We start from the raw sequence: 26,784 nt of genomic DNA on the forward strand, positions 1-26,784 counted from the left end.
GTGCGCGCGCGCGCGCGCGCACACACACACACACACACACACACACACACACACACACACACACACACGGAGGTGTGTTTTAGTCAACAAAGCTAAAAGAAGTTAGAGATCCATCACCAGAAATGGAGATGTAGAGTTTGGTGGACTGCCTGCCACTTTAATGTCTATTCTGTACCATTGTATATGGAAGTATGTGATCTGCTTTTTTAGTTTGATTTTATAGGTTACACTTAAGAGCTTGCCTTGAGTATCAGAAGAGACTTTTTTTTTTTTTTTTTTTTTTTTTTTTTTGTATTTTGAGACAGGGTTTCTCTGTGTAACCCTGGCTGTCCTGGAACTCACTCTGTAGACCAGGCTGGCCTTGAACTCAGAAATCCGCCTGCCTCTGCCTCCCAAGTGCTGGGATTAAAGGTGTGCCACCACTACATGACTGAGATTTTGAATTTTTAAGTTATGCAGTCTTTTCTTTTTTTTTTTTAAACTGGTATTTGACTTTTAAAGATTTATTTATTTATTTCATGTATGTAAGTACACTGTGGCTATCTTCAAACACACCAGAAGAGGGTATTGGATCCCATTACAGATGGTTGTGAGCCACCATGTGGTTCCAGGACCTCTGGAAGAACAGTCAGAGCTCTTAACCTCTGAGCCATCTCTCCAGCCCTTAAGTAGTCTTAAGATTGTGAAAGACTATGGAGACTTTTGAAGTTGAACTAAATGCATTTTTCTTTGTTCTTTTTCTGTTTTTCTGTTTCCTTTCTTCCTCCCTCCCTCCCTTCCTTCCTTCCTCCTCTTTCTTGTTTTTATTGTTTGTTTTTTGAGACAGGGTTTCTCTGTGTAGCCCTGGCTTTCCTGGAGCTCATTCTGTAGACCAAGCTGGACTCAAACTCACAGAGATCCACCTGTCTCTGCTTCTTCCTAAGTGTTGGGATTAAAGGAGTGAGCCACCACGGCCTGGTGCATTTTTTTGTTATGATATCGCTACAAGTCTTTGGGGACCAGGGAGTAGAATGTGGTAGTTTGAACAAGAATGGCCCCCCATAGGCTCATATATTTAGTCATTAGGGAACAGAACTGTTGGAAAAGATTATAAAGAATAGGAGGTGTGCCTTTGGTGGAGGAATTGTGTCTCTGTGGATGAGCTTTGAGGTTTCAAAAGCCTACACCAGGGCTAGTCTGTCTATCTACAGATCAGGATGTAGCTCTCAGCTACTGCTTCAGTATCATGCTCCCCCCTTGATGATAATGGGCTGACTGACCCTCTGCCACTGTGAGCAAGCCCCCAATTAAATAATTTCTCTTATAAGAGTTGCCTTGGTCATGGTGTCTCTTCATAGTAATAGAACTCACATATAATAGTTATCTCCCTCAGAGTTTATGCCTAGGATAGACTTGTTTCCTGTAAGCAGGGGATCCATTTTTCCTGAGAAGCTTGCGAAATAGACACTGACCTGACCCTCCATGGGAACAACAGATAAAAGTTTGTTCTTTGACTACATTGGCTCTAACTCTAGTGATGTCATACCTATATGTATGTGCTCATAAGATACTAGCGAAAGAAAGATGCTGTGCTGTGGGTGCTCAGATGAGGGTGTGAGAGGTCTGAGAGGACCTCCTGGGTTACAGATGGGTCCTGCTTGGAATGGAGAAGGATGCCCCAGGCAAAGGCAGGGAGGCCAGGGGACTGTCTGAAGGTCAAAGGGCATTAGATGGTACTAGGGTCCCTAAGGAGCTTGGACCTGACGAGTCTTCACTGACGAGTCTTCAGATAGATGAGTTGGGAAAAGGTGAGAGACAAATGGGCTGGTTGGGGAGGATGCTAGCAAGGCCGTGGTACAGAGCCTCGGTGTGCCTACTGCCTTGCCTGCTCCCTCAGGGGCGTTGAGGATTCAAAGTCAAAGGATCTTTGGCCAGCAGCTTGCCACCTTCCTCATGCTGTGATTCTTTAACACAGTCCCTCATGCTGTGTGACCCCAATCATAAAATTATTTCCTTGCTACTTCATAACTGTGAGTTTGCTATGTTATAAATCGTAATGTAAACATCCGGGACACAGAGTATCTGATATACATACAACCCCTGTGAAAGGGTCCTTCGACTCTCATAGCGCTTGTGACCCACAGGTGGAGAACTGCTGCTCTTGGCCCTTCGCAGAGCTTGGTAAACTAACAGTGAGACAAAGCCAGAGTGTGGAGGAGCTTTCGGGGTTGGCCAGCTGCTGGGATCCTGACCAGCCTGCATCCAGAGGAGATGCATCAGGATGCTCGTCCAGGGAAACGAGGCTTGCCTTAGCCCTGACTTAGTGAGTCGGAGGTCACATTGGCCTTGGCGACTGACCTCCTCTTACAAGGACCTGGACTTGAGGGACTCACTGCTCAGAGGCAGAGGCTGCCAGTCTAATAACTAAAGGACTGCCTACTCTGCAGCTACTAGGGCCTCATGGGAACAAAATAGCCAGACCCTGATAGAACAGTCAAGCTTAGAACTGAGGCCCTGATGTTTTTCATGTTTTCTCTTGAGGTTGGTTCTCCAGGGCGCCTGCCCCCTTCCCAATGGCCCTGTTCAGCCCCACTGAGATCTCATGTACCCTAAACTCCCACTCCTAAGGGGTCAACTTCCTGCTTCTCTTGGGAAATCATTTGTCCAGCCTGTCACCAGTGGCTTTCCCAAGAGTCTCCCTGATCACCTTCCTCCTGGGGTCCTTGTACCCTAGGGCCCACTGGGCTTGAGCTATCCAAGCCACTGTTGGAAAGTGTCGGTGATGTGCCATGTCTTCCACCAGAAGGCAGTATTGTGCCTTCAGAGCTGGCCTGCCTGTTCAGGGAAGGTATGGATAGGAAGGGAGAACCAGTGGGCCTTAGTTTTCCATAAATACATATTTTTAGATTAGATCTCACTTATAGCCCAGGCTAGACTCCATCTTGCAATTATGCTCCAGCTGGAACTGGGGCAAGTACCACCATATCCAGATATTTTCTCATCTATAAGGCAGGAGGCAGGGGTTGGATTGTGTGGCTGTAAGTCACGAGGGTCAGGTCCAGCAGAGCAGGCCCTGCATGCTGGAGAATTCTGCATCTTGAGCTAAGGCAGGAGGCAGGGGTTGGATTGTGTGGCTGTAAGTCATGAGGGTCAGGTCCAGCAGAGAGGCCCTGCGTGCTGGAGAATTCTATATCTTGAGCTAAGGCAGGAGGCAGGGGTTGGATTGTGTGGCTGTAAGTCACGAGGGTCAGGTCCAGCAGAGCAGGCCCTGCATGCTGGAGAATTCTGCATCTTGAGCTACCCACTTTGAGTGCCTTCCTCGCCAGGAGTCTGCAAGCATCTGGAAGAAAGGGATATTGGCCATGGCCAGTGACTGTGAGTGGTTCCCGGGGTCTCGTGGGTGCTCACCTTGGCATGTCCGCTCGTCTGTCAGTAGCTTGTGGCCCTTTTGACAGCCGCACTCGAAGCTGCCCACGGTGTTTCGGCAGAAGTGGTCGCAGCCTCCATTGTTCACCAAGCACTCGTTGATGTCTGAAGAGGTTGGAGAGGGGAGTAGGCTCAGTGACCATGGAGGGGATGGCCTGGAGGAGGGGGAGTGCTACCCTGCCTTCTTGACCTTGACCTACCTGCTACTAGCCTAGGCTAGCCTTAGGTCCCCAGTTGAGCACAGATAGGAAGAATCTGGGTGAATAGCTAAACCCTGGCTCTCCGAGGTCCCCCACTTCCCCCGTGATTGGTAAGCCTGTACCTTGTTTTAGGGGAATCAACAGGGACAGTGATGCCCCCTGCCCCCCATGACCCTTTACCCTAACATTTAGGGAGGCATTCCGGAAGGAGTGAGGCTGCCACAGGTGACATGGGCCAACTATGCTCCCCACTCCTATCCTGGGTAAGGATTGAGAGGGTCCCCATAACACCAGACAGACACCGTGAGGATGTCAGGAAGTCTCATCTCTAAGGTGCTGGGGCTGGGAATGTCAGTACAATTGGGAAGCAGGTGCCACTGCTGGCTGCCTGCCGAGGAGAGGCTGTGTGAGGGAGGAAGTGAGCGGTAAGGCTTCCCAGCAAGTGAAGGCTGGGCCCACCCCACTCCCCCTTCTTTGCCGGAGTTGTTCTTTCAGCAGGCAGCAAGTAGTGGCTGTACTCCACGGATCACTGACCCCACCCCGCCATTTGGATGCCTCTCACAGTGCAGGCCTCAGGAGCAAGCCTGTCCGTTGGCCTCAGCTCACATTTTCCCACTGACAGGGAGCTTTCTCCTTCAGAGTGTGGGCTTCTGGGTAACCCTTCAGGGATGTCTGTCCACCTCTGTGAACCCCTCTGTTCACAGTCTGATCGCCTGAGCCTGGATGCTGCCTATGGGAACTCCTGCCCCCTCCCACTGATCGAGGAGCCTCCCTTCTGTTCCTGAGCCTGGTTGAGAGAAAGCCACTTTTCTCTCTAGCACAGGATCTAGTGGTGGTGGGGTGTGGTGGTTGTTGTTGGTGGTGTTGATCTCACATTAACCTCAGTCTCCATTTCTGCTTCTCTCATCTCTTCCCTTTATCCTGTGCCCTCTCTCTCACATGGGCAACCTGTACCACCTTCCATGGTGTATCTGTCAAGTGTGCTGAGGCCTCTGGCTTCCCAGGATAAGAACCCCCCTCCCCGGGGTGGGGGGCAGAGATTCCGAAAGCTTTTCTCTCTGCAGCTGTCCACTTCTCACTTGCTGACCCTCTTCATGACTCTGCCCACTCAGTCCTAGAAAGACCACTCTCTTGTCATGGACCCTGTTCTCAGGGACACAGTGACCCTGAGGCAGGCTTTCAGGGACAGGGACTTCCTAAGAATGTTCATCAAGTTCCAAGAGTTGAAAGAAGATGCCAACACCAAGGCCAGGATTCCAGACAGTAGGGGGCGCTAAGGGCACAGAGGCCTTGGGCCTAGGCTCATGTACATAAGGTACCCTAGTGGGATGAGCCACAAGAACGCACAGGTCACAACCCCCTCTTCCCTTCTGCTGGCCCACTGGACACAGCCTGGCACCCTGCGGGGCCTAGGAGTGAGGGTTTTCAGTTGGGTACAGAGGCAGGCCAAGGGCTAGGTTGGGCTGGCCTGCAAGACAGGTGAATCTTCCCACTTTGATGAAAGTCCTGGCAGGTGGCCTGTTTAGCCCAGGGCATGGGGAAGGAGAAGAGGGAACCGGAGGTGGGTGGGGGCTCTCCCAGGCAGTTCTGGGAGCTGGCGGGAGGAGGGGCTCCCGTATCAGAAGCAATCTAGGCTCCTGCACGGGATCTTCCTCTTTGGGGAAGGATCAGTTAGTAAGATTCTCATCTGATAGGAAGCAGCACAGTACCAATAGGGAGCCCAGGGCTGGGTGGCCTGGAGCGGAGCTGGGTCTGAAGTAAACTCCCCAGTCCCTTGGCCCCTTGCTTCCCACCCTGCCCCCACCTGCTCTGATGTACTAGCTGGCCCAGGGCTTTCCGCTCTGGGTTTCCCAGCTGTCACCGCCCCCTGCAGCCACCTGTCTTGCCTGATGATGAATCCTGGGCTCTAGGAAAACACTGAACTTTTGAAGTCATTCCTTTGATATTGTCCCCTGGACCTTCGCCAAGATCAGAGTGTACACCTGACTGGTGAGCTAGAACCCCAGGGCATGTCCTCAGGTGCACTAGGAAGCCCGGGTCCCTGAGCCCTGCTGGGACCTCTTTAGCCCTCTGTCAGGAACTCTACAACAGCACCCCTGAGGACTGTGGTTGCTATCTGACTTCTTGGACTTGGAGAAGTCACCATGGCCACGTTAGGCACTTACACACGAGTTCCCCCCCCCCCCAACCCCCCTTCAATGTTTGTAGCTCCCACAGAGGAATCTCAACTCTGCTTTCTCCTCTACCATGGTCAACAGGCCCAAACAATGCTACCTGAAGCCCTGTTGCACTTTAAGATCCTGCTCAGGGGCCAGGCAGTGCTGTGGAACCATCACCAAACAACAGCCTGGACCTGTGCCCGCCCTACCTAACCTTGACCAGGGCCTAGCTGCAGTCACTGGCAGCTGTCAACGACCATTCTGGTGAAGGCCACTGCTTCCTACTTTCTACCTGCAGCTCACAAGGACTTCATCATGCATGAGCCAGATGCTGGCACAGCTTTACCTCGGACGGACCAACTGAAGCCGTCCATCTCTATATACCACTCTTCCCAGCACCTGAACCCAGCAGGATTCAGAGCACCTCAGTTACATGAGAAGGGCCCATTCTATGTGGGCCCCAAAGAAAGATTGGTCTTCACAGAGGATGTCTGGCCAAAGGGCTGGGCAGGGCCAGTCTGGTTAAAGGGACCAACCATTTGAAGCAGAGCCATAGGAAACCCAAGAGTCACTGAGGGCCAGGGCCTAAGGCTATACTGTCCCCTTCACATTTATCTTCCTTAAAATGGAGTGTAGATCAAAACACGGTTAGGGCTCCTAGCACAGGGCAGGGCAGTGGCTCCTCTCATCTGTCCCCTCTCAGACCACATAGGGCTTAGGCCCTTTCTGGCTAGATAAGATAGCTTCCAGATGTGAGCAGCTGGGCTGTGTTTCTCCATTCCTGACCACCCTGGTTACATGAATGAAACTCTGCACAGCCCTCTTGTCCAGGGTAAGCCTATGTGGCAGAGGGTGCAGTAAGGCCTGAATCTACTTTCTTCTAGCCTGGGGTCCCATATGGTGGCTGGCTTTCTGTGACATCGATGGGCTGCGGGAAAGACAGTGGGAGGTTTCACTGTCTTCTCTCTCTCTCTCTCTCTCTCTCTCTCCCTCCCTCTCTCTCTCTGTGTCTGTCTCTCTCTGTGTCTGTCTCTCTCTCTCTGTCTCTCTCTCTCTCTCTGGTTTTTCGAGACAGGGTTTCTCTGTGTAGCCCTGGCTCTCCTAGAACTCACTCTTTAGACCAGGTCCGCCTCAAACTCAGAAATCCGCCCGTCTCTGCTTCCCAAGTGCTGCCATTAAAGGTGTGCGCCACCACTGCCTGGCCTGTCTTCTCTCTTGCATAGCCACAGGGCAGCTTTATCTCCCACCTCAGGCATCTGCATCCTCACCTCCAGATTCCCCCATTTCTAGGCCAAAGTCCTTCTGCCTTTGGTTGAGAACCCCTCACAAATTTGTGGTAGTGACACACAATGATTCATGCCATGTGCCAGGCTGCCCCTACCAGCTCTGAAGGGCACGCAACAGAAGGTCAAGGGTTGGCCGTACACCGTACCCTCAGTCCTAGAGCTCAATCAGGCCCAGGATGTTCTGTGGTGGTTTTTGTTGGCTACAGGCAAATTCTATGGCATCAAGACCTTCCTAACCAAAACCCAAGACGCTATAGGTGTGCTTCAGTGTGCTGGGGCCTCTCTCTCTTCTTGACGTCACCGACAGCCACTCCTGTGGCTGCCAGCTGCCTTCACTCATCTGTCCTCCCGCCTGATTATCTGGGCCCAGCTGTAGGACCATATGGGCCACCTGGGGCCAGGTGGGGCTGCACCAACACAGCCCATGTGCTGACCTTTGCATGTCTTTCCATCTGGCTGCAGCGTGAATCCAACTGGGCAGCTGCACCGCACCCCGGTGGCAGTGTCCTTACACGTCCGGTCACAGCCTCCGTTGTTCACCGCACATGTCTCTGGGGAGGGGAGGGGAGAGACAGAGATGCTCAGATTCCCTAGAAACCAGCCTACTACCATCCTTCCCCATCCATGAGACCCAGGAATCTGGGTTCAAGTTTTATCTGTGGTATCCTGGCTGCAGGGATACTTCCTGAGCCTCAGGCTCTCCATCTGTAAAATGGGTGACCGGTACCATTCACGTGGAAATGTCTGCAAGTGACTCAGGGCTGTGCTAGGGGTAAAGGTTATTGCTCACAGTGGGGAGGTTGTTCTTAGGATCAGTGCTGAGACTAGTCTAATGGCTACTTAGCGCTGTTTTAAGTCTTTGCCCTGCTTGGTTTTAGACGTCCAATCCTGCTGGTGACTGCCAGAAGGCATGGGAGGGTTCTTAAGCCCAGCCTTTGTGAAATGGCTTTCCATCCTGGCCATAGGACTGGGTTCCAATGGCCTGCACACCATCCATCACCTTAGGGAGGCTATGAGCTGCACATCTGTTCTCGCTGAACCATTTGCCAAAGCATCTGGGATTTATCTACTTGAAGCCTGTCTAGTGCTTTTTCCCCCACTTCTGCAAAATTCAAAGGGGCCAGAGTGGCTGGGGGCATAACGGAGGTCACCGAAGCTGCTGTGGGGTGAGAGTGATCCTCTGCAGGCCTGCAGAGGACTGGCAGAGCTGGCTCTCCAGGATGTGGTGGCTCAACCACACCCTCCCAGACCTTTGGGCATCTGCCACCTGGTTTTTGTCACGAGCACCTGGTAGGCTTGCTTCTCGGGGAAACGGTGCCTGTGTGAGGTTGCTTCTCTCAGCCTGTATTCCGGGGCAGGAGAGAGCACTAGGCACCCATCTCCACAACCTGTGCTGCCTTCTTGCCTCCGCTCTGCTTCACCCGGGTGCCTGGCCACGTCTGCTTTTCCTGAAGGTTCTTTTGCAAATTCTGAAAATGCCATGCATCTCCTCTGCAAAGACTTTGGGAGTGAGAGGCTGAGTGAAGAGATGGTGGGAGACTCCTGGGTACCAGCAGTCCACAGTGCGGATTGCATCAGGCTCAGGGCAGCTTGCCTTTGAACTCTGCCCCAGAGTAGGGGTGCCAGGAGAGGGAGGGAAGCTTTTAACATCCCATGTGCACTCAAACACAGGGCCACAGTGGTGGGCGTCACTTGCTCCACAGCCTAGGCAATCCTCGGGGACAGCCCCTTCTTTCTCAAGGCCAGCACCCGCACCGGCCATCACCATCCAGAAGGGCCGAGGTTGCCACCGAAAGCTCGTCCTTTCCCCTGACACTCCTCTCGGCTGCCCTCTCTGAGTTTCAGGCTAGCACCTCCCGCTGGGGATGGGAGGGGTCAGTGAGGGGACTTTGTGGTGTTCAAAGACTATTTCCTATCCTTTATGATCCGGGCTGCCTCTCGGAGGCACTTCCCTCAAGTCCAGGCACCATGAAGGCTGACCTTTCTTACACTCAGGCAGGTGGGTCCCCGTGCCAGCATGGGCCAGTTCCAACTGGTTTGTAGCCCATGTGTACTGTACCCTCTCATCTCCTCACAGAGGCAGCTGCTGGGGCAGTAGGGTGAGATAGAAGGCAGCCCCACACCTGGGAAGGAGAAGACAAGCTCCCCCCATCCCGGGGGTGGGGCAAGGTGAAGATCAAATACACTCTCCACTTAAAAGCCATAAGGCCCAGGTGCTGACCTGGAGGACGCTCACCAAATGTTCCCTTTCCTGGGGTTAAACCAGAGGGGGAATCCTGCCGCCCACCCCAGCAGAGGGCCTGCCAGCCTTTCATGTGGGACAGCCCTCTGGAGAGGGGCAGAAAGGCTACCTGTCTTCCAGGTGTGGATAATTATAGCTCAGGGAGCTGTGGGGGAAGGGCAGGGAATGGCACCTGGGGCTGGGTGGGCCCTGCGTCTCTCGGATGGTGAAGGTGGGGTTCAAGCATTAGGGACAGTATTCTCAGGAACCAGACTTGAGTCCTCCTTTCTCCTTACTGGGGCCTGGGATTTAACCAATGAGGCCTTGGGGACCGGCTGGCCTCATCTGCTTATCCTGTAGACTGAGGTTGAGACAGGGAGTTGGACTCTGGCACAGTGGTCACCCATCCTTGCACACCCACTGCGAGACAAATCTCTCCCGTGCCAGGCTTTCAGCCCTCCTTGCATTGCTCCAGCCAATGGCTGATGCACAGACCTCGGGCTCTAAGTCCTCAGTGACCTGGGAGACTTCTGTGTCTGTCCTTGGGTGCCGGCCCCGGAGCCCACAGCGTCTCCCTCCCTCTGCCTCCCATGTCTCACCTCTCTGCCTTCTCAGTTCCTAGACCTCACTTCCTCCGTGGGGAGCCTGTGCCCAGCTGTGCAGACCTGGTGGCAGTGGTCATTGGGATCTGCTTGGCTGGACTAACCACACAGTTCCACGGGCACGAGGGTCCTAGCTAACATCTTTCAGCCTGCCTCTGGCAGACCTGCTCCAGGGGCCTGGGTGTGGCCTGGGCAGCCACACACATGGTTGGACGCAACCCCTAATTCCCCAGGTCCTCCCTAGCAAGGGAGCTCCCTACCCCAGGAATGCTCTTCTATCCATTCCACTGGGGCGGAGCCCCTCTCATACCTTACCTGATCAAACGGCTTCTTTATAGCGCCCAACTACAGCCTCTGTTTTTTACTGTGGCTATGGTATCACTGTCCGGTGACAACACAGCCAAACAGTCCCTCCTCTAGACCACGGCCTTACTCTAAGTAGTTAAGTGCTTTTGGGAGAACATTCCCTGAGCAGGTTGGTGCCTAGCCTCGCCTCCATAGGCCCTCCATCCTCCTGTAGCACGAGGAATCACTACTGCTCTTCCCACCTCAGCCATGTTGTTCGGGGTGAGTGATACCACAGAAAACAACACATGTAGAGCCCGCCAAGGTCCCCTGAGGGGCCTAGGCTGGCAAGGTGGAACTGAACGTCTTGTCTCTGGAAGTTTCCAATTAGAAGCTCCCGGGTAACTGCGGAAGGCATTGCCAGCCTGCAGTACTGCTCAGGTCCTGTCTTAGAGGGCCTTACATACAGCCTTACTTACGTCTCTGTCCCCCAAGACTAGAAGTCTACCTACATCCACTACTGTCTCAGAGAAGTTTGGAGAACACTCCTGTCTTTACAGTGGGTAGGAGGTTGAGTGTTGGAGCCTGTAGCAGACAGAATATTCCAGGGTTTGGGGTTTCTCACCCTGGCCTTCTCTGGTTTCCATCTCAGTCCCTGAGCTGGTGTACAGGTTGGCCTGGTAAGGCCGGGGTCTGTCCACTAGAACTATGGTGCTGGAGCGTAAGGGAAGGAGGGCTTCTCTCAAGGGTCAGAGGCAAGCTCCTTCATGATCATGGGAGATCTACATCTTTCTGTGCCCTGGCTCCAGGTGAGAGCTACTGGGCTCTACCTAATGGCTGCCCCACCCCTCCTGTAAGAGAAGCATCTTCCAGAGGAATAGCCTCACTCATCTGAGAGGATGCCCTCTTAGCCTTTACCCTCAAAAGAGCTCGCAGCAGTCCAAAAAATGGTCACTTTTTGTGAACAGTACCGAGGTGCAGAGAAGGGATTTGCTCGTGTGGGAATGGCTGCCTCGCTTGTGGCTCAGTGAGAAATAATGAGAGGCCTGCTCAAAAATGATTCAGAATTTCCAGATAGAGACTGCAGAGGAGCACCAAGCCAGTTGTGGGCCTATCTCTGGCCAGCCCTGGTGACTTTATGGCCACAGAGAAGTAGACTATGTGTCCAGGTCATGCAGCCATCAAGGGAGCTGGCATGCTCACTCAGCCATGACACATCAGGCTATGGAGGTCACTGGACTAGTCTAGAACTGGGGCTTTGGTGATAGGTCCCCAAGGTGGCACAGTGTGGAAGCATGGTGATGGCCCAAGACATCTGTACCCATGTCTACGTGGATGGAAGTCTGTACCCATGGTGGCATAGCTCTGACAGAGGGATGCCAAGAGCCAAAGGCCCGCTGTCTGGGAGTAGCCCCTTGTGCAGGTTCTGCAGGCTGGCACCACCACTGATCAGCAAGTTCTCTGAAGGACAGTCTTACCCAAGTGAGGATCAAACTTGAGCTGTGGAGTCAGGATAGGCTCCATGTGCCCAGGGGCTGTGTAAGTGTGGGAAACCCCTTAACACATGAATCTGCATCCTGATCTATTCAGGGCGATGACAGTGTTTACCATGTGGCTTTGGGATGGCCCAGACACAAGAACAGAGGTGCGAGTGCTTTATAGGCTGGTCTGTAATTGTGACCCCTTCATTCTTGGTGCCTCGTTTCAGACTCTCTGCATGTGGAGTCTGGTATCCACTGTTTATTGCTGAATCACTGAATAATCCTTTCTGAGTGGCTCTGAGCTGGGCAGATGTGCCCGGGACCCAACCCTGGTCTCAGGGTGACTGCAGTATAGTGACCAATAAGAGAGTGTTTTAGCAAGAAGGGAGGAGCCACAGAGATGAGCTGACCTACCCAGGAGCCAGCTGCTTCCCAGGGGAGATGGTACAGGGCTAAACCTTGCTTTCTTGCTGGCTTCTGCCGGGTGGCCTCTTTAAAACCAATGAAGTCATTGGGGCTCGGAAGCCCACAGTCCTATGCTTTCTGACATTATATGGTTGGTTGTCCCCTCATCTACCATATGGCTTCAGGAAGAACCACACCTGGGTATCCCTTTTGCCCAGTGATCTGCACAGTCCCAGCATGTTGGGGATGGCACCTGATTAATGATGGGATGCGCAAGCAGGGGCTTGGGAGGCCCCTAAGGAGTAACACAGGGCCTAGGGAATGAGTCCAACCCTGTGTCGGTCCTGGCCGGGAGGAGCAGGGCTGAAGCTGGGGTAAGGAGAGTGACCTCAGGGTTCAAAGGGTAGAGTTCTGTGACAGATTGACACAAGATCTGGGGACAACCCATCGGCCAGTACACCAGACTTTGCTCCTGTAAGCTAGAGGATTTTAGCCAAAGACCCGACTCTTCTCTCTAGAGCGCTGGTTCCCACTTGTGTGTGCCTGGCCTCACTGAGGGCTTGTCAACTGAGGGCTTCTCCTCTCAAGAGGCTCTGAATGGGGTATAGATGGGGATGGGGAGGTTCTTCCTGTGGGCCCAGCACCCAGCATCGGCCCTGTCCCTTGAAGACCTGAGCCTGATGGGGAGCTGCCCCAAGCCCTAGTTACATCTCTTTAGGCCTCAGTCAGGATGGGTCCATCTGCCTTTCAGCCTTAGAACTGGCTGTAGCAGCTATGAAGGAGCCAGCCACTGGCTCTCTCCATCTACCTACTGACTGATCTCTGACCCTCCCCCAGCTCCCTTCCCTCCAAGATCAAAGTTGTTCTCCCTGGCAAAGCTGTTACATGCGGTCTTTCCTCCATCTCCACTGGGGGCATCTCAAGTCCATCTCTGTCATTAGCATCATGAGGCAGGTTTGTATCTGCCACTGCATTGGGCATAAGGAGCAAGGTCTCTCATGCTCTGTCCTGTCACTCAGCAGGGAGTGGTGGAATGCACGTGTGGGGGCAGGGCAGGGGGAAGTGTAATGAAAGAGAGAGGTTTGGAGGTGTAGGACTAGGTCCCCAGGGGAAGCAGGAGAGAAGACTGCCTGTACATAACGCTAGGACTGCTCGGGACTGCCCTCCGGCCGTGCCGCTCAGAGGGTCCAGCAGACCACAGAGACAGTCTTCATACTCTTGGGACTCTTGTCTTCTCAGCACAGCCTGGTGGTGGTGAGGCCCAATGAGGCCTCTGTTGACAGTGGCCTGGCTGCGCAGGGCCATCCCATAGACCTCAGCAAGACAAACTACTATCAGAGGAGCTATCTTCTGGAGCACCAAGGGATCTTTCTTGACTCTAGGGATTCTGGGAGCACCAGAGAAGAGCTGCATGAACCTAAAGAGGTTGGGATGTTTACATGGTTGCTGGGAAAGCAGAATCCAATGTGGGGATCCACAGGTCTGCAGAAGGAGACCTGGACAGAGCTGGAGGACAGAAAAACCCAGGAGAGAGACCGAAGCCTGGAGGAGGACAGGTGACACCTAAGTGACAACAGGGACGTTTCCTTAAGTCAGGAGGCAGGAACAGGGGCTTCAAGACACAAGCCTGTCTTGGCCTTCCTGCTCTTTTCCCTGTGAGGTTCCGACTTCCCGGAAGACGAAGGATGCTCACGGGAGGGGAACTTCACTTTCAGGAGGGGTGGTGGGTGGGAGTGTCATGTCTGTTCTGTGCATGTCTCAGGGAAGAACGCAGCCAGGTCACACAGCTGGTGAACATCTGGGTCTGTACTCTGCCAGGTCACATGGTTGGTGGATGTCTAGGTCTGTGCCCTTTGTCTATGTGGGGCTGTCCTCTGGGCTGTGTGTGACACAGTGGTCTTCAGCGTGCACACCCTTGTGTGCAGAGTCCCCACAGACAGCAGCTCATACCCAGAGAGCATGCCCTCGTCTGCCCCTTGCCCAAGCAGACAGGGCCACAGTGTCGGGCTGGAGGGACTGTGTGTGCCACTAGGGACCTGTGGTTAGCTAAGAGGCTGCTCTACAAAGGGAAAGCCCCAGTCCAGGTTTCAATGGCTGCTCCAGAGAAAATGACTCTTGGGCTACAGCAGGCAGTGTGGGGTGTGAGGGGAGCCTCTACGCAAGGCAGCATGCCCTTTCTCCCAGCCTGGGAGACCGTAGGGGTAGAGACCGCTTCCTTGGAAGGGTCTAGATTGTGAGTTCCTAGCTGACCTTTCGTAATCAGCAGTAACAGCTCAGCAGTAACAGCTCAGCAGTAACAGCTGACCAAGGTTAGGCAAAGCCCTGGGACTATCTCCTCACCATGGACCTGCCTCAGGACTGATGCCCTGCTGGTATTCCACAGGCCTGGCAAAGTGGAAACACTGAGGAGAGAGGCCTGTAGGTGAGCACCCGCTCCGGGCTACACACGGCCAGACATTGCACACAGGGCTCCTTCCGGCTCCTCTAGGGAACACAGCTCCAAGCCTATCCTAAGCAAAAAGGAAAGTGAAGCTCAAGGATGGGAGGTGACCCTAGCTGGTGTCCGCGAAGCCAAGATGGAGGCCAGAACCGACTGCAGAAGCTGGGCCAGAATGAAGTGGAAGGAGGGAGCCCTGGTGTGAGGTTGGACTTCTGTCTAACCACGAGGTCCATGCTGTGAGAACAGCTACACATCTTTACCAACAAGCTCCATCCTGGAGGAGCCTAAGCCCTTCCCCCACCCCCCTCCACCCCCACCACTTTGCCCATGTCAGTCCTGGAACCTTAGAGACTTTTACCCGGGCCCACAGTTCAGGGAGCCTTGGCTAGCAGAAGGCAAGCTGGAGGTGGGTGAACAGGCCATGTCCTTTCCAGGAAGGTAGGGCTGGGCGGAAAGAGCGACACAGGTTTGTCTGTTTCTACACTGGTGGTGGCCATTTTATATTGGGGTGGAGGAGGGGTATGCTGTTTTCTGGCACCTTCCATTTGTGGCATGTAGATATACACAGCCACGTGGGTGCTGGCAAGCCTGGGACTTGGTTAGCAGAGACACCAGGAGTCAAGCATGGGCAGTGTAATTAGTGGTAGAGGGTACTGAGGTCACATTTCAGAAGGTTTGGGGGTGGGGTGGGTACATGGGTCAAATCCTGAGGGGCAAGGAGCTGGGGAAAGAGGTAAGGATTGTGCCAGGGAAGATGGCTGTGCTCGCAGCTAAGCACTAGCAGGGGGAGAGACAGGGAGGAGGCTGGGTCTCTAGGGAGAGGAAGTGTGACAGGGTAGTAAGAAACAGCCAAGGACCCAGGCAGGAAGAGGGTGTACCCGGAGAGGACTGAGATCAGGAAGCATCAGGATGTCAAAGGTACCTGGGCCCACTATGACAGATGGAACGTGAGACATGGGAAGAGGGACCAAGGCAGGTTGCCTTCTGTCTATGAGGGTCACTCCACAGCCCTGCTATCCTTTAGCCAGCTGTTAGACAGCAGAGGGTCCTCTATCCGAGCTTGGTCTCCAGGCCCAGAAGTGCTGCTTCTGTGGCTTTGTGTAGTTCCTATCTTTATCTGGGGATAGCCAGAGGTCCCGTTCCTCTTTTCTTTGGTAACCCCGGCAGGACTGCATACCTTTATCCATTCTACAACTTGACAGCCAAATCGCCATTCACTGCTATCAGCCCCCGACGTATGCTGACTGAACCAAGGGAGGGAAATGACTAGGCACACGTGGGGTCAGTCTAGAAGGTGGGTGTAGCAAGGTCACCTGATCCTTTTCAACTGTACCCAGTTTCTGGAGTTCTGTGGGCAGTTAGGTCCTGTGAGCATGGATGGGGCACATGGGTGGCACAGAGCTGTACTGATGCCCAGTGGAAGTCTGAATGGAGACAAGAGAGCTGAAGGCAGCCTTGCCAGTCAGAACCATTCTAGGCATAGTACTGGGTAGTGATGAAGATGTGACCCACTGAGGCAGGGAGCCCAGGACAGGAAGAAGCTATAGCTAGAGAAACAGTGGCCACCCAGATAAGTGGGGTGTGGGGCTGAGAAAATGAGGAGCAGGATTAGCCGTTGTCACCTTTAGTTTTCCCTGCCCCATAATTCTCCAGCCCCTACTCCTCCTGGACCTTTCACAATGCAGCAGACCTTGGGGTACTGTCTTGACTACCACAGTCTTCAACCTCCAGCTCCTTTGAGGCTGGTGGGGTAAGTGCGGGACAACCACTCATGGGGACCTCAGACTCTGCTGGAGAAGGCTGCACTGGGACGCTCCTCCAAGCAGGACACACCCACAAACAAGCTACCCTCAACCCCACCTCAGCTGTGCTTCCTCAGGCACTAGAGGCCTTGGTGTGGAGGGTGGGATAGGGATGGGGTGGGTGGCGAGTGGGAGAGTGGGAGTGTGGGAGGATAGAGACAGAAACTGGGAGACAGGGCTCTGGGAGACAGGGCTGGGGAGGACAGGGGAGAGTCGAGCCAAGGGCAGTACTGGCTTCACCTTGCCTGCTCACCCAACAAATTAGCAGCCGCCCCTCTTCTTGGGTGTGTACTCTGGCCACCTATGCCAACAGTTGGCATTGTCAAAAGCTGACCCGTGCTAGCTGCTTTTTCCACGTGGGCTTATATCATCTTCTTGACAGCTCTCGTAGGTATGTAATGTGCATTTCCCAGGGCAAAGATGTCTGAGAGAGCTAAGAAGCATCCCTGGCAGATGTGGCTAATGGGACCTTGTAGGTTGGCTCCAAGGCCAGAGTCTTCACTTCCCTTCCAGGTCCAGGCACCTCTGGGCCATGCCTGTGCAATGGCTGCTGATGAAAAAACTCATGGACACTGGGCTGGACCTAAATTCTGGCCATCGGTGGGAACGTTTATAAAGAGAGCCTTTCAGGTACAGAGGAACAGGTAAGGCTTTAGGGGGCACTCCTATCCCTGAAAACCAAGGCACCCCCTCTCAGACTAGGCAGTGTCCTATTTACTCTGACATCTCTAAGTATCGAGCATCCATTCCTTGGACAGACTCCAAGAGGAAGCAGAGAAATGTGGGCCTGAAAGAGTTGGGTGAGAGGCGCAGAATCAGCTAGGATAGTGCAGGGGAGAAGTTTCCGAGCTCCCCTCTCTGGGTCCTTATCCATCAACCATCTCAGGGAAGCCTGGGCAGAGCGCAAGGCTGGGGTCACTGCCCAGGGGAGACAGGCATTGTGCTCTGCTGAGCGCTCCTGCAGAAGCCCGCTGGCTGGCTGTAGGTTCTGCTCCTTGGTGCCTCTGAGAGAACAGGCTAGAGCCTGGCACGCACTGAGCTTCAAGTGTGCTCTGTGATTGGTGACTGGCTTTGGATTTGGCACCCGCAGGAGCCCCACCCTAGCTGTGTTCGCCTTGCTTCTCAGGACTTAGGGCCTGCACTCGTGATGTGGGACAGATGCCTCTGGGGTTGTAGGGATGCAAGAGAGCAGCACTGTGGAGGAGGGAAGATTTGGGCAGAGGGACGGAAGATACCACGTTGTCAGGTACCATGGCAAGGCCTGAGGGGAGGCACAGCTCACACTGCTCAGTATGTCTCCCACGTGCAAGTCTGGCTTTGGAGCTTCCACAATGGACAGGGAGACCGAGGTTCCTGAGCTGGATCAATGAGAGAACCACTGTGAGCTGCGCCTTAGCAGAGGGTCCTCAGCCTTGGCTGGACCATCTGCTATAACTCAGAACTCATAAGACATGAAGGCCATTGCTGACCTGATTGTGTTAAGGGCCCTGTGCTCGGAGGCCTCCTTAGACTGCTTGTTCTGAATGGACTCTGGCTCCTTCCAGCTCTCTGGATGATTCTCTCCCCACCCTCAAGAAGTTTAAGGATGGCCTTACTGGAGCTTTCTCCTCAACCAATGGGGTAGCACCCTGCTGTCCCACCAGGGGTGGAGCCACCTCTGTCCTGAGAAACCATTGTATTCTCCTCCTACTGTGTGCTTATCAGAGTCAGCGGCCTTTCCTGTCCTTCCTGGTGCTGACAGGAGTGGGCTTCTGAGCCTGAAAAAGCTACCTGCACCTTCACATGAACGATGCTATAGGCTTGAGTCAAGGCTGGGTCACTTCTAGTCTCTAAACCGGGAGCCTTGTCGTCAAAATAACACAGCCTGGGCAAAGAGTAGCAGGTCCCAAGAAGGAGCTGAGGGGCTTGGAGACTGACATACTTTATAGTCCCTCTGTGTGTCACATCCTCTGGGTTTGTATGTGTCCTGGCCAGACACATACACTACCACGAGGGTGATAACTGACTTGTAGGCATCTAAGGGATGTGGCCTCTGTGGTCAGGGCACAGCATCTCTCTGACAGTTAGGGTGGGCCATGTGGTCTCAATCCTGCACATCTTTTGTGGAGCCCACACTGAGAAGCCGCTGGAAGGGAGGCTCTCTCGGCCTGAGAATCAGCCTGCTCTAGATGTGTAGAGAGCAAAGAAGGCCAGAGGGAGAGGCAAGGTAGGAAATAGGGGGACAGAGCTATTCCCTCACCATCTCTTCCTGAGGAGTGCACCTTCTGCTTCCAGCTTTCCCCACTCCTCAGATAAACCCCATCCATAATAACTCTGGGCTGAAACCCACGAGGTCACCTTGGCGGTTATATGACGAGAGGACGTGTGGTCTTTAGTGAACCCGGAGTATATAGTATCCTGGCCTGCCTTATCACACCTTCACCTTGTCCTCTGGTGGAAGCTTGACCACTACAGGGGTCAGGAACCTAAGGAGCCAGGCGGCCCGGGACCTGGCCTATCATGGAATTTCCTGTCCCCCATCTTCCTCTCCTCTGCCAGGTGCTTCCCCTTGGCCTGTCCTCCCTCCCTCCCTCCCATCTTGGGAATCTCAGAGGCCTAAGCCATCTCCAGCCTCAGACTCTCCCAAGGCAGTGTGCGCTGGGGCTCCCTCTCTGAGGTCAACACCATCAGCTTGACTCAATTCTATCTCCTTTCCCTGTCTGTCTGTCTTTGCACACATGGCCTGCCTCTGAAATACGATGATACTCTCTGGCAAGCATGAAACAAAACAGGATGATCACCTCTACTATTCTCCAGATCTTGTGTCTGTTAACATTACCTGGGAGCTGTCCTGCCTCATTGGAGGGTGGGTACCAGCTAGAGTTGGAAGTTCTAGAGCATCCTAACTCTTTTCATAGGGGCCTCTTTCAGAGAGAAGCGCTGAGAAGTCACATGCTTTCCAGCTGGGGCCTCCACACTAGTGTTACAAACTGAGGTGACCTCTCTAAGACCGTCATGCTCTGACCGCCAGGACTCACATGGCTGTGATCCCTAAGGGTGCTCAGCTGTGTAGGGTAATGACCTGGGGCAAGCCAGGGAGCCTCAGTTTCCCTCTCTGAGAAGTAAGGACTCTTCTACCCAATCGTACAGCTGGAAAAGTTTATATGAGGCTCACAGTACCACCGAGCAGGTTGGGACAACCCTGGAGGCTGTAGCTGTGCCCAGGGGGTACAGGCAGCTGGCACGGCCTATAGGCCAGCCACTTAGAACAGGGACCCACTGGTGGGCAGGGGAAGGAGGGAATGTAGAGGCGGGTCCCCTGTGTCAAGAGTGGTCTTTCTTCATCCCTTTCTCCTGGGGCTGGTCTATCAGCAGCCTGGCCAGCAGGTCCCCAGAGAGCAAGGTCAGAGTTCCATGCTGCTGCACAGGACCCTCCCACCAGGGTCCCAGAGGCCACTGAGTCTCAGTGTGGCACACTGACCCTTACAGCCTAATGTTCGTGGTGGTCTCTATGTGAGCAGAGGCTTGTGCACTCAGGCCACTAGACATGGGCGCTGGGTTCTTTGCTACAATATGCAAACAAAGAAATCAACGTGTTTGATGGAGGGCAAACTGTTTTAAAAAGGAAACGAGTTTCCATCGGCTGTGGGGCCTCCCCGCCTTCACATACAACACATGAAAAACCCCACACCTCACACACGGACACATGTCCTCATGCTTGCGCTCACCCACATGCTAGCACATGTACAGGCTCACAAAGCAGCACACCTCCCGCCAGCATCGGTACACTCACGCATCAGTGCCCAGGCTCTCACACTCCCCGAAGCTGGCATGTCACAGGTGACCGCATGCCGCGACCCCCCCCCAGGCCAGCATTCATTCACACTTACCCACACACCCAAAAGGGCAGGGAGAACAAAAGGAAGTGGAAGAAAAAGTGTTACCCATGAGGAGCCGCCGTTTCACCCGCTTGTCCACATCAGCTACTGACGTGGCATTGAACTGAGAGCGCTCAATTGCAGCCTCATCCTTCTCTAGAACACAAGTAAGGGACAAACACGGAGCCAGTGGTTAATGAGAGCCCACTTCCCGCGGCCCAAGACAGTCAGCCTCTTGGCGTGGCGCACACAAAGCCAACACAGCATGCCGGGCCAGCGCGGTGCCCTCGCCAAGGGCTAATCCCAGGAACTTTCAGGCGGTGTGCTCAGGGGAAAGCAGAGAGGCAGCAAGGGTGGGAGGGACGGCATGCAGACATGACACAGACCTGGACACAGCGGGCACACGGGGCCCATGTACAGACAGGCAGGGTGGGCGGCTGAGGTCAGAGCAGGAAGCCCGTATGGAGGACACGGAAGCAGACAGCATGCCATAGGCTCACAGAGAGAAGCGGTTACAGGTCCCTGTGGGCTCAAGCACGTGGGACATGAAGCACAGGACAAGGGGACAGGTTTGCGAGATCTGGTGATGGGTATACCTGCGACAGCAGAGGCCCTGTTACAAGGATGCTGCCACTCATGCAAAAATTAAGGACAAGACTCACAGAGAAACATACACATACATACATACATACACACAGAACGCTGGATCCCATTGGACAGACAGAAAATCCAGGGATCTGGGCAGCACTGGTTGCCTGCTTGTCTAGAGGGCCAGAGCTAAGCATTCAAGTGCTTGACAAGGGGCTGCAGAGAAGGGTCCGTCATTTTAGGAGCGTGCGGGAGGGAAATGGCTCGGGCCGGCCAGGGAGCCTCCAGCCACTGGGCACAAAGCTGTGCCAAGATACTTTGCTGGGCCTGGTGGCAGGGAGCAAAGAGGGACAGGAGGTTTCTCATCCTGGCCAGGAGTTGAAGCCACAGTGGCTGGAGATGGGTGGGGGCATGGTTTCTAACAAGAGGGGACAGACAGGAAGTGTGGAGCTTGGGGAAAGAGATCCAAGCAGGGACTGTCACATGCAGCAGACATTAAAAAAATAAAAATAAAAAGAGACAGGGGTGAGTGAGGAAGACAGGCAAGAAGGGTTAGACCCAGGCTGGAGTTCTCTCCCCAGCAGTTGTCTGTGCTAGTCCAGTGGCTGCAGGGCAGGCTCGACTGGACACAGGCAAATGGGACAGACGAGACAGAGGGGAGACTGGAGCAGCTCAAGGGAGCTCTGGGCAGGACAGCCACGGGAGAGAGGTCAGAGGAGAGGAGAGTCTAGATGGATCAGGCTGCAATAGAGACACTGGTCTGAGACCTGCTTTGGCTTTTATTATTATTATTATTATTATTATTATTATTATTATTATTATTATCATTATTATTATTATTTTTGGATTGGTTGGTTTGGTTTTGGCTTTGGCTCTGAGAAATGATTAATGAAGGTCAGTTGTCAGACAAGACAGGCAATCAGGGACCATCACGAGAGAAGCAGCGGGAATGAGGTAAAACGAAATCAAGGATGGCTGTCTGAGAGAAGAGACCACACAGAGGATGGGAGAGTCACCACAGGCAGCAGGACAGCCCCCAACCACAGAGGGGATAGCCTGGGATCCCTTCCCAGCCTAGCCTCCAGCTTTCCAAGACACCAAGGAGCAGCGAGAGGGGGAGGGGTAAGACTGCAGCTTTGGGACACGGATATATACATGGGTTCACCCAACACCTTTCTGTCACTCAAAAGCCCCTCAAGAAACACCCCCTCAAATTTATCATAAGAAATGAGGCCTTATCAAAGAAGAATCAAGCATGATTCTCACCAACTCATGTTGGGTCCTAATGAGCAGACATTTTGGCTCCAAAGCCTAAATTCTTTTCTCTTAGTTTAAAAAACAAAAAAACAAAAAAACAAAAAAAACCAAAACTTGCTATTATTTTTGAACAGGTGGAAAAAAAATAAACGTATTAGTAATCATTGCACAAAATAACCACAAGTGTTCAAGCTGCCCTTGGGAACATGGGCCTGGAAGAACGTCTCACTCAGGACTCCAGGGAGCAAGCAGGTGACAGGACAGGAGCTTTGCTGAGGAGAGGGCATTTCAGAAGGGCGAGGAAGTCCGAGGGAGAGCCGGCCAGCTCAGAATGAGAAGCAGTTCCAAGCACGCACGCCCCACGCAGGGTGCACACCGCCACCCTCACAGGGAGCCATGTGCTAGGAAATTCAGTTCCCACATGGCTGCCAACAGCGCCCAGACCTACAAATGTTCACGCAGACTCAATGCGGCTGCCAAGGGTTTTTTCCACATCAGAAAATTCCAGTGCATTAGGGACAGATGATACCCCCAAGCTGAAGCGTACTGCTGCAGACAATAGGGAGACCCAACCTAGATGTCCCTAGGGCACTTGGGACCTAGGTCCCATGGGACCAAGGGACCCAAGATAAATCCTCATAGAAGCTGCCCTTGGGATGCCTGCCATGCCCATTGGCCTTGTGGGTACTTCCTCTTCTTGTCTCCCTTCTGTTTCTTCCAGGACTGGGGGACCACACAAGGTACCTGCAGGGGCAGTATGGCACAAAGTGGTACCAGGGTTCCAGTGCCTACTTACCGATGCACGTCCGACCATCCGCATGTAGGGCGTACTTCTGGTGGCAGCCGCACATGGGGCCGGTGTCTGTGTCCTCACAGCTGTGCTGACAGCCTCCGTTTCCATAGTTACAGGTTACTAGTTAGTCCCAAAGTGTATACACGTGTGTATAAACAGAACAACAACAGACATTGTTAGTTTACAGACACTGGTTATTTTTTTTTTGGTGGGGGGCGGGGGGCGCGGCAGTGTGGTGAAGTAAAAGTTTGAGGTGGCTAGGGAACGGCATTTTGAAGACAGAGGGTAGCAGAGATGCATCTCTGTCCCTGAGCTCCTTCAGGATGTCAGGTAGGAACGCTAGTCTCTGGAGGTGAATGGGAAAGGCCCAAGAGTAGACTCTGGGCCTCACACAGGAGAAAGGGAGAGTCTAGATACACATGCAAGACACTTTAACCCCATCGGTCCCACTGGGGCAGATCCCTGTTAACAACATCAGGACATAGAGGGTCAATTGTAAGGAGAGATGACATAGTTCAAAGTGATATTCATTTTCTTAGTTCTTACTATCTATCTACTCTATCTACTGTGCAGATAGTGGTATGCCCCTATGGATGCCTCTGTCTCTGTCTCTGTCTGGGTCCTAGTCGTGAGATATCTCAAGCTCTGTTCCCTCACAGCCTTGACCCTGAAACTCAGAAATGCCCAGGTAGACAGAACTTAGGCAAATTAATGTCATCTGGGGTGTATGCTGAGAACGACCTACATTATGTGGTTGGTGATGCCTGTGGTGGGAGGACCTAGGGCCCTTCAGCCCAGATGCTCCACAGCAGCTGCCGCCTGCAACCACGGGAAAGAGACTGAGCAAGGAGCCAGTCTGAGGTAGGAGAATGATCAGTTCAAGTTTATTTAAATGAACACTGCCACTGTCTAGGGGACCACCAGAAGAGGACAAGGATCTAAGTCAGATCTCTCCCTGGGGCTCTTGGAGACTCTGCTTCATTATCTGAGGTGGCCAAGATGTCTGTCACCTGAGTGCCAGGACAGCATATCCTACAGAGACCTTGAGTGGTTGCTGATACTCTATCTACATGTATCATCCACTTATAAAGTCAGTCTGAGGTCAGGCCTGATTAGAGGAGCATCGAATTCCAATTCTGAGAGTTTGAGTTAGTCATGCCCATTAAGTAGATCCATTCAGACGCCCGGTAAGGGAGAGAGGTCACTGGAGGTGACGTCATGGGAATGGCTTCCCTCTGCAGTCACGTTTCTCATATGTTTCTCCTTAGGAAGGAATTATCATGACCCTCTGGGCTCGCTTGTCCCAAGAGCCATTGGCCCCTGGTCCTTGGACAAATGTAGTCTCCATAGCAGGTAAGGATAAGATGAGAATGGCTGGACAGGGTATCTATCTGGCATCTCACATAGTCTTCAGCAGCCAGAGCCTCTTGGTGGTGGTCTCCTCTTGACCCAACTTCCAGGGAAGTTAGATGGCCCACAGAATCTCCTTCATGAAGTCTGTCCTTTCCATACTTAGGGTCAGTGGTGACAGGCCCCAAGTTTCCCTAGCCCTCACTGGGACAGAAGCCCAGGGCTCAGGAGCAGGGCCTGCATAGGTCCCAGGGGATGGGACAATCTCAGACTGGACATTACGTTTTTGTTTTCTGTTTTGTTTCCTTTTTAACTGAGAATTCTCTTCAGAGAGGGCACAGGGGATCTTGGAACATGGCATCAGGAGTACCACAGACAGTTTCTCTCCAGCTCTGCATGCTGGGAAGACCAAGATGGATCAAGGAATGGCCCTCATCTCTGAAAAGGACCCTAGTTAGACTCTGGAGGGTCAAGGCATTGACGTATGGAGTCCTGCAGCCTCTCCACAGCAGTCTAGAGGTTGCGGGGCTCAGCCTGGGCTCCTGACCAACCCTAGAGTCCAAGGTCCTTGTATTTCACAAGTGAGCTCAGAGCTCACGCAGGTCTCCCCAGTCCTTTGTGTCGATCCTCATCTTCTGCCTTGTTTGAGGAAGGGTCTCTTCTTGCTTACCACTGTGTATATCATATTAGCTGACCTGCGAACTTCCAGGCACTCTCCTGTCTCCTCCTCTTACCTCAGTACAGAAGCACTGGGATGGCAGGCACACACTACTGTGAGTCTAGATTTACATGGGATCTGCTCTTCCAAGCCATCTTTTTTTTTTTTCCCCCAAGACAGGGTTTCTCTGTGTAGCCCTGGCTGTCCTGGAACTTGCTCTGTAGACCAGGCTGGCCTCGAACTCACTGGGATTCACCTGCCTCTGCCTCCTGAGTGCTGGGATTAAAGATATGTACAACCACCCAGCATTTTTTTTCCAAGGTACCTTTAACCACCATAACTCACCCTAAGAAGGAACCAAAGCCAGACCTTCTGGGTCCCACCTTCCAGAGAGGCCACAGGGCTTGTCCCAACTCCTTAGAATCAGGCTTTCTATACCTTATCAGGAAGGATGGGGGATGGGGATCCAAGGACCAATACACATTCTAGGCTGGGCTTAGCCCTTTCCTGACCCTGTGGTGACTGGGGTGTGTGTGTCTTAGTTTTCCATAGACCCTGGCTTGTCCCCAGTCCTTCCGGCTAATCCCGATACCCAGAGGAGTCTTGTGGGTAAGCCTTCTTGTGTGGCTCTTGTCTCAGATGGATTATAGCGGTAAACTGGTCCAGTGAGCTCACCAGCAGCCCTCTTCATGGAGCAAGTCTTTAGAGATGGTGCTTGTCTGCAGCCTGTGCCTGCTCCTGTCCTCACTTAGCACAAGGACTGGGTGTCAGCTCCATCTGCTCTGAAAGTGGCCAGGTAGTGTGTGTTTTCTTTGAAGTTGGAAGAATAAATGGGTGGGGCCAGGCCAGGGCCCAGGCTATCTTTTTCCTGTTTTGGTGACAGCCAACATGCATGTCTTTGGTGTTCCATGGGAAAGAGCTGGGAGTAATGGGAAAGACTGGCCCATATCCTGACCATAGGCAGATGTTGTCGAATGTTATCCTTGGATACAAGAGCGGTTATCTTCTTCATCAGAACAGATGTTTGCAATCCTGCCCCAGTCGCATGTGGTCAGAGGCGGCGATGGAACACATAGAATGTGGAAGGTTGAGGGATGGAGTTGGGGAAGGGGCTTGTCTGTGGCTGTGGAGAAGTCATCATCCATGCTGCCATGAGACCTTCTGGGGGTGTGGCTGCTTTGAGGTCACCCGTGCTTTGTAAACAAGCCCAGGAAGCTCACTGGCTCCCCAAGTTGGACTTGGGTAGAATCATACCCTGTCTATTGGTATCTAGGGCGAGCAGGCGCTTTGTTCATATCTCTGTAGGAAAAGTTCACAAAATCCTGGAGATGAAAGTGCCTTCATTTTGGGAGGTGGGTAGATAGCATGAGAGGCTGAAGCATGAGCCCCTGGGGACAGGGAGAACAGCAAGTGCTCATGGGTCCCCAGGGCCTTGGCAACTGTTCGGGGAAGGTGACCCGAGAGAGTCTCAGTGGCTGGGGATGGTGGTCCAGCTGGCTTCTGCCTAGGACAGAGGGATGAAGGAAAGTTGTGGCCTTTAAAGCGGCATCGATCAGTTCAGAAGCTGAAGCCTAGACGGCCAGGAGCAGGCCAGGAGCGTGTCCTTCAGGAGTCAGAAGCAGCCTCCTCTGGCTGCTTCCATATCCTAGCACAGGACTGAAGAAACCTGGTTCTGCTGAGTTGGAAGTAGTTTCTGAAGTCCCCTCAGTCCACACCCAGAACAAATAAAACCCAGCCTGGGTAACTCCACGGCCAGTGAGCAGAGCCTGCAGCCCACTGCTTTCCCACAAAGTTATTGGCAAGGTGTGTGGCATCTGAAGCTCCAGAAGCCTTTGAATGTCTTAAGCTCCTGTTTCCTTTCCTATTTCCATTCCTGCTCAGGGGCTGGATGCCCATGTTAAGACGTTGGAGTAGAGATGGGTGTGGTGGAGCATGCCTTTAATCCTAGCACTCTGAAGGCAGAGGCAGATGGATCTCTGTGATTTCCTGGCCGGC

General features: G+C 53.3%; 1 protein-coding gene across 3 annotated transcripts in view; it reads right to left on the reverse strand.

The window, feature by feature from the left end:
- The window catches only part of Scube1 (signal peptide, CUB domain and EGF like domain containing 1), a 127,162-nt gene that overhangs the window by 32,152 nt on the left and 68,226 nt on the right, over window positions 1-26,784 (reverse strand). The window contains exons 6-9 of one of the 3 annotated variants that reach the window (XM_031351183.1): window positions 22,785-22,901; window positions 20,210-20,299; window positions 7,485-7,601; window positions 3,388-3,510 (exon numbers count right to left, since the gene is read on the reverse strand). In XM_031351183.1, the coding sequence (XP_031207043.1) occupies window positions 3,388-3,510; window positions 7,485-7,601; window positions 20,210-20,299; window positions 22,785-22,901 (447 nt within the window). The remainder of the gene's footprint in view (window positions 1-3,387; window positions 3,511-7,484; window positions 7,602-20,209; window positions 20,300-22,784; window positions 22,902-26,784) is intronic. The other 2 variants (XM_031351191.1, XM_031351199.1) reach the window with 2 other exon arrangements.

Source organism: Mastomys coucha, unplaced genomic scaffold (assembly GCF_008632895.1).
Source record: "Mastomys coucha isolate ucsf_1 unplaced genomic scaffold, UCSF_Mcou_1 pScaffold11, whole genome shotgun sequence".
NCBI lineage: Eukaryota > Metazoa > Chordata > Mammalia > Rodentia > Muridae > Mastomys > Mastomys coucha.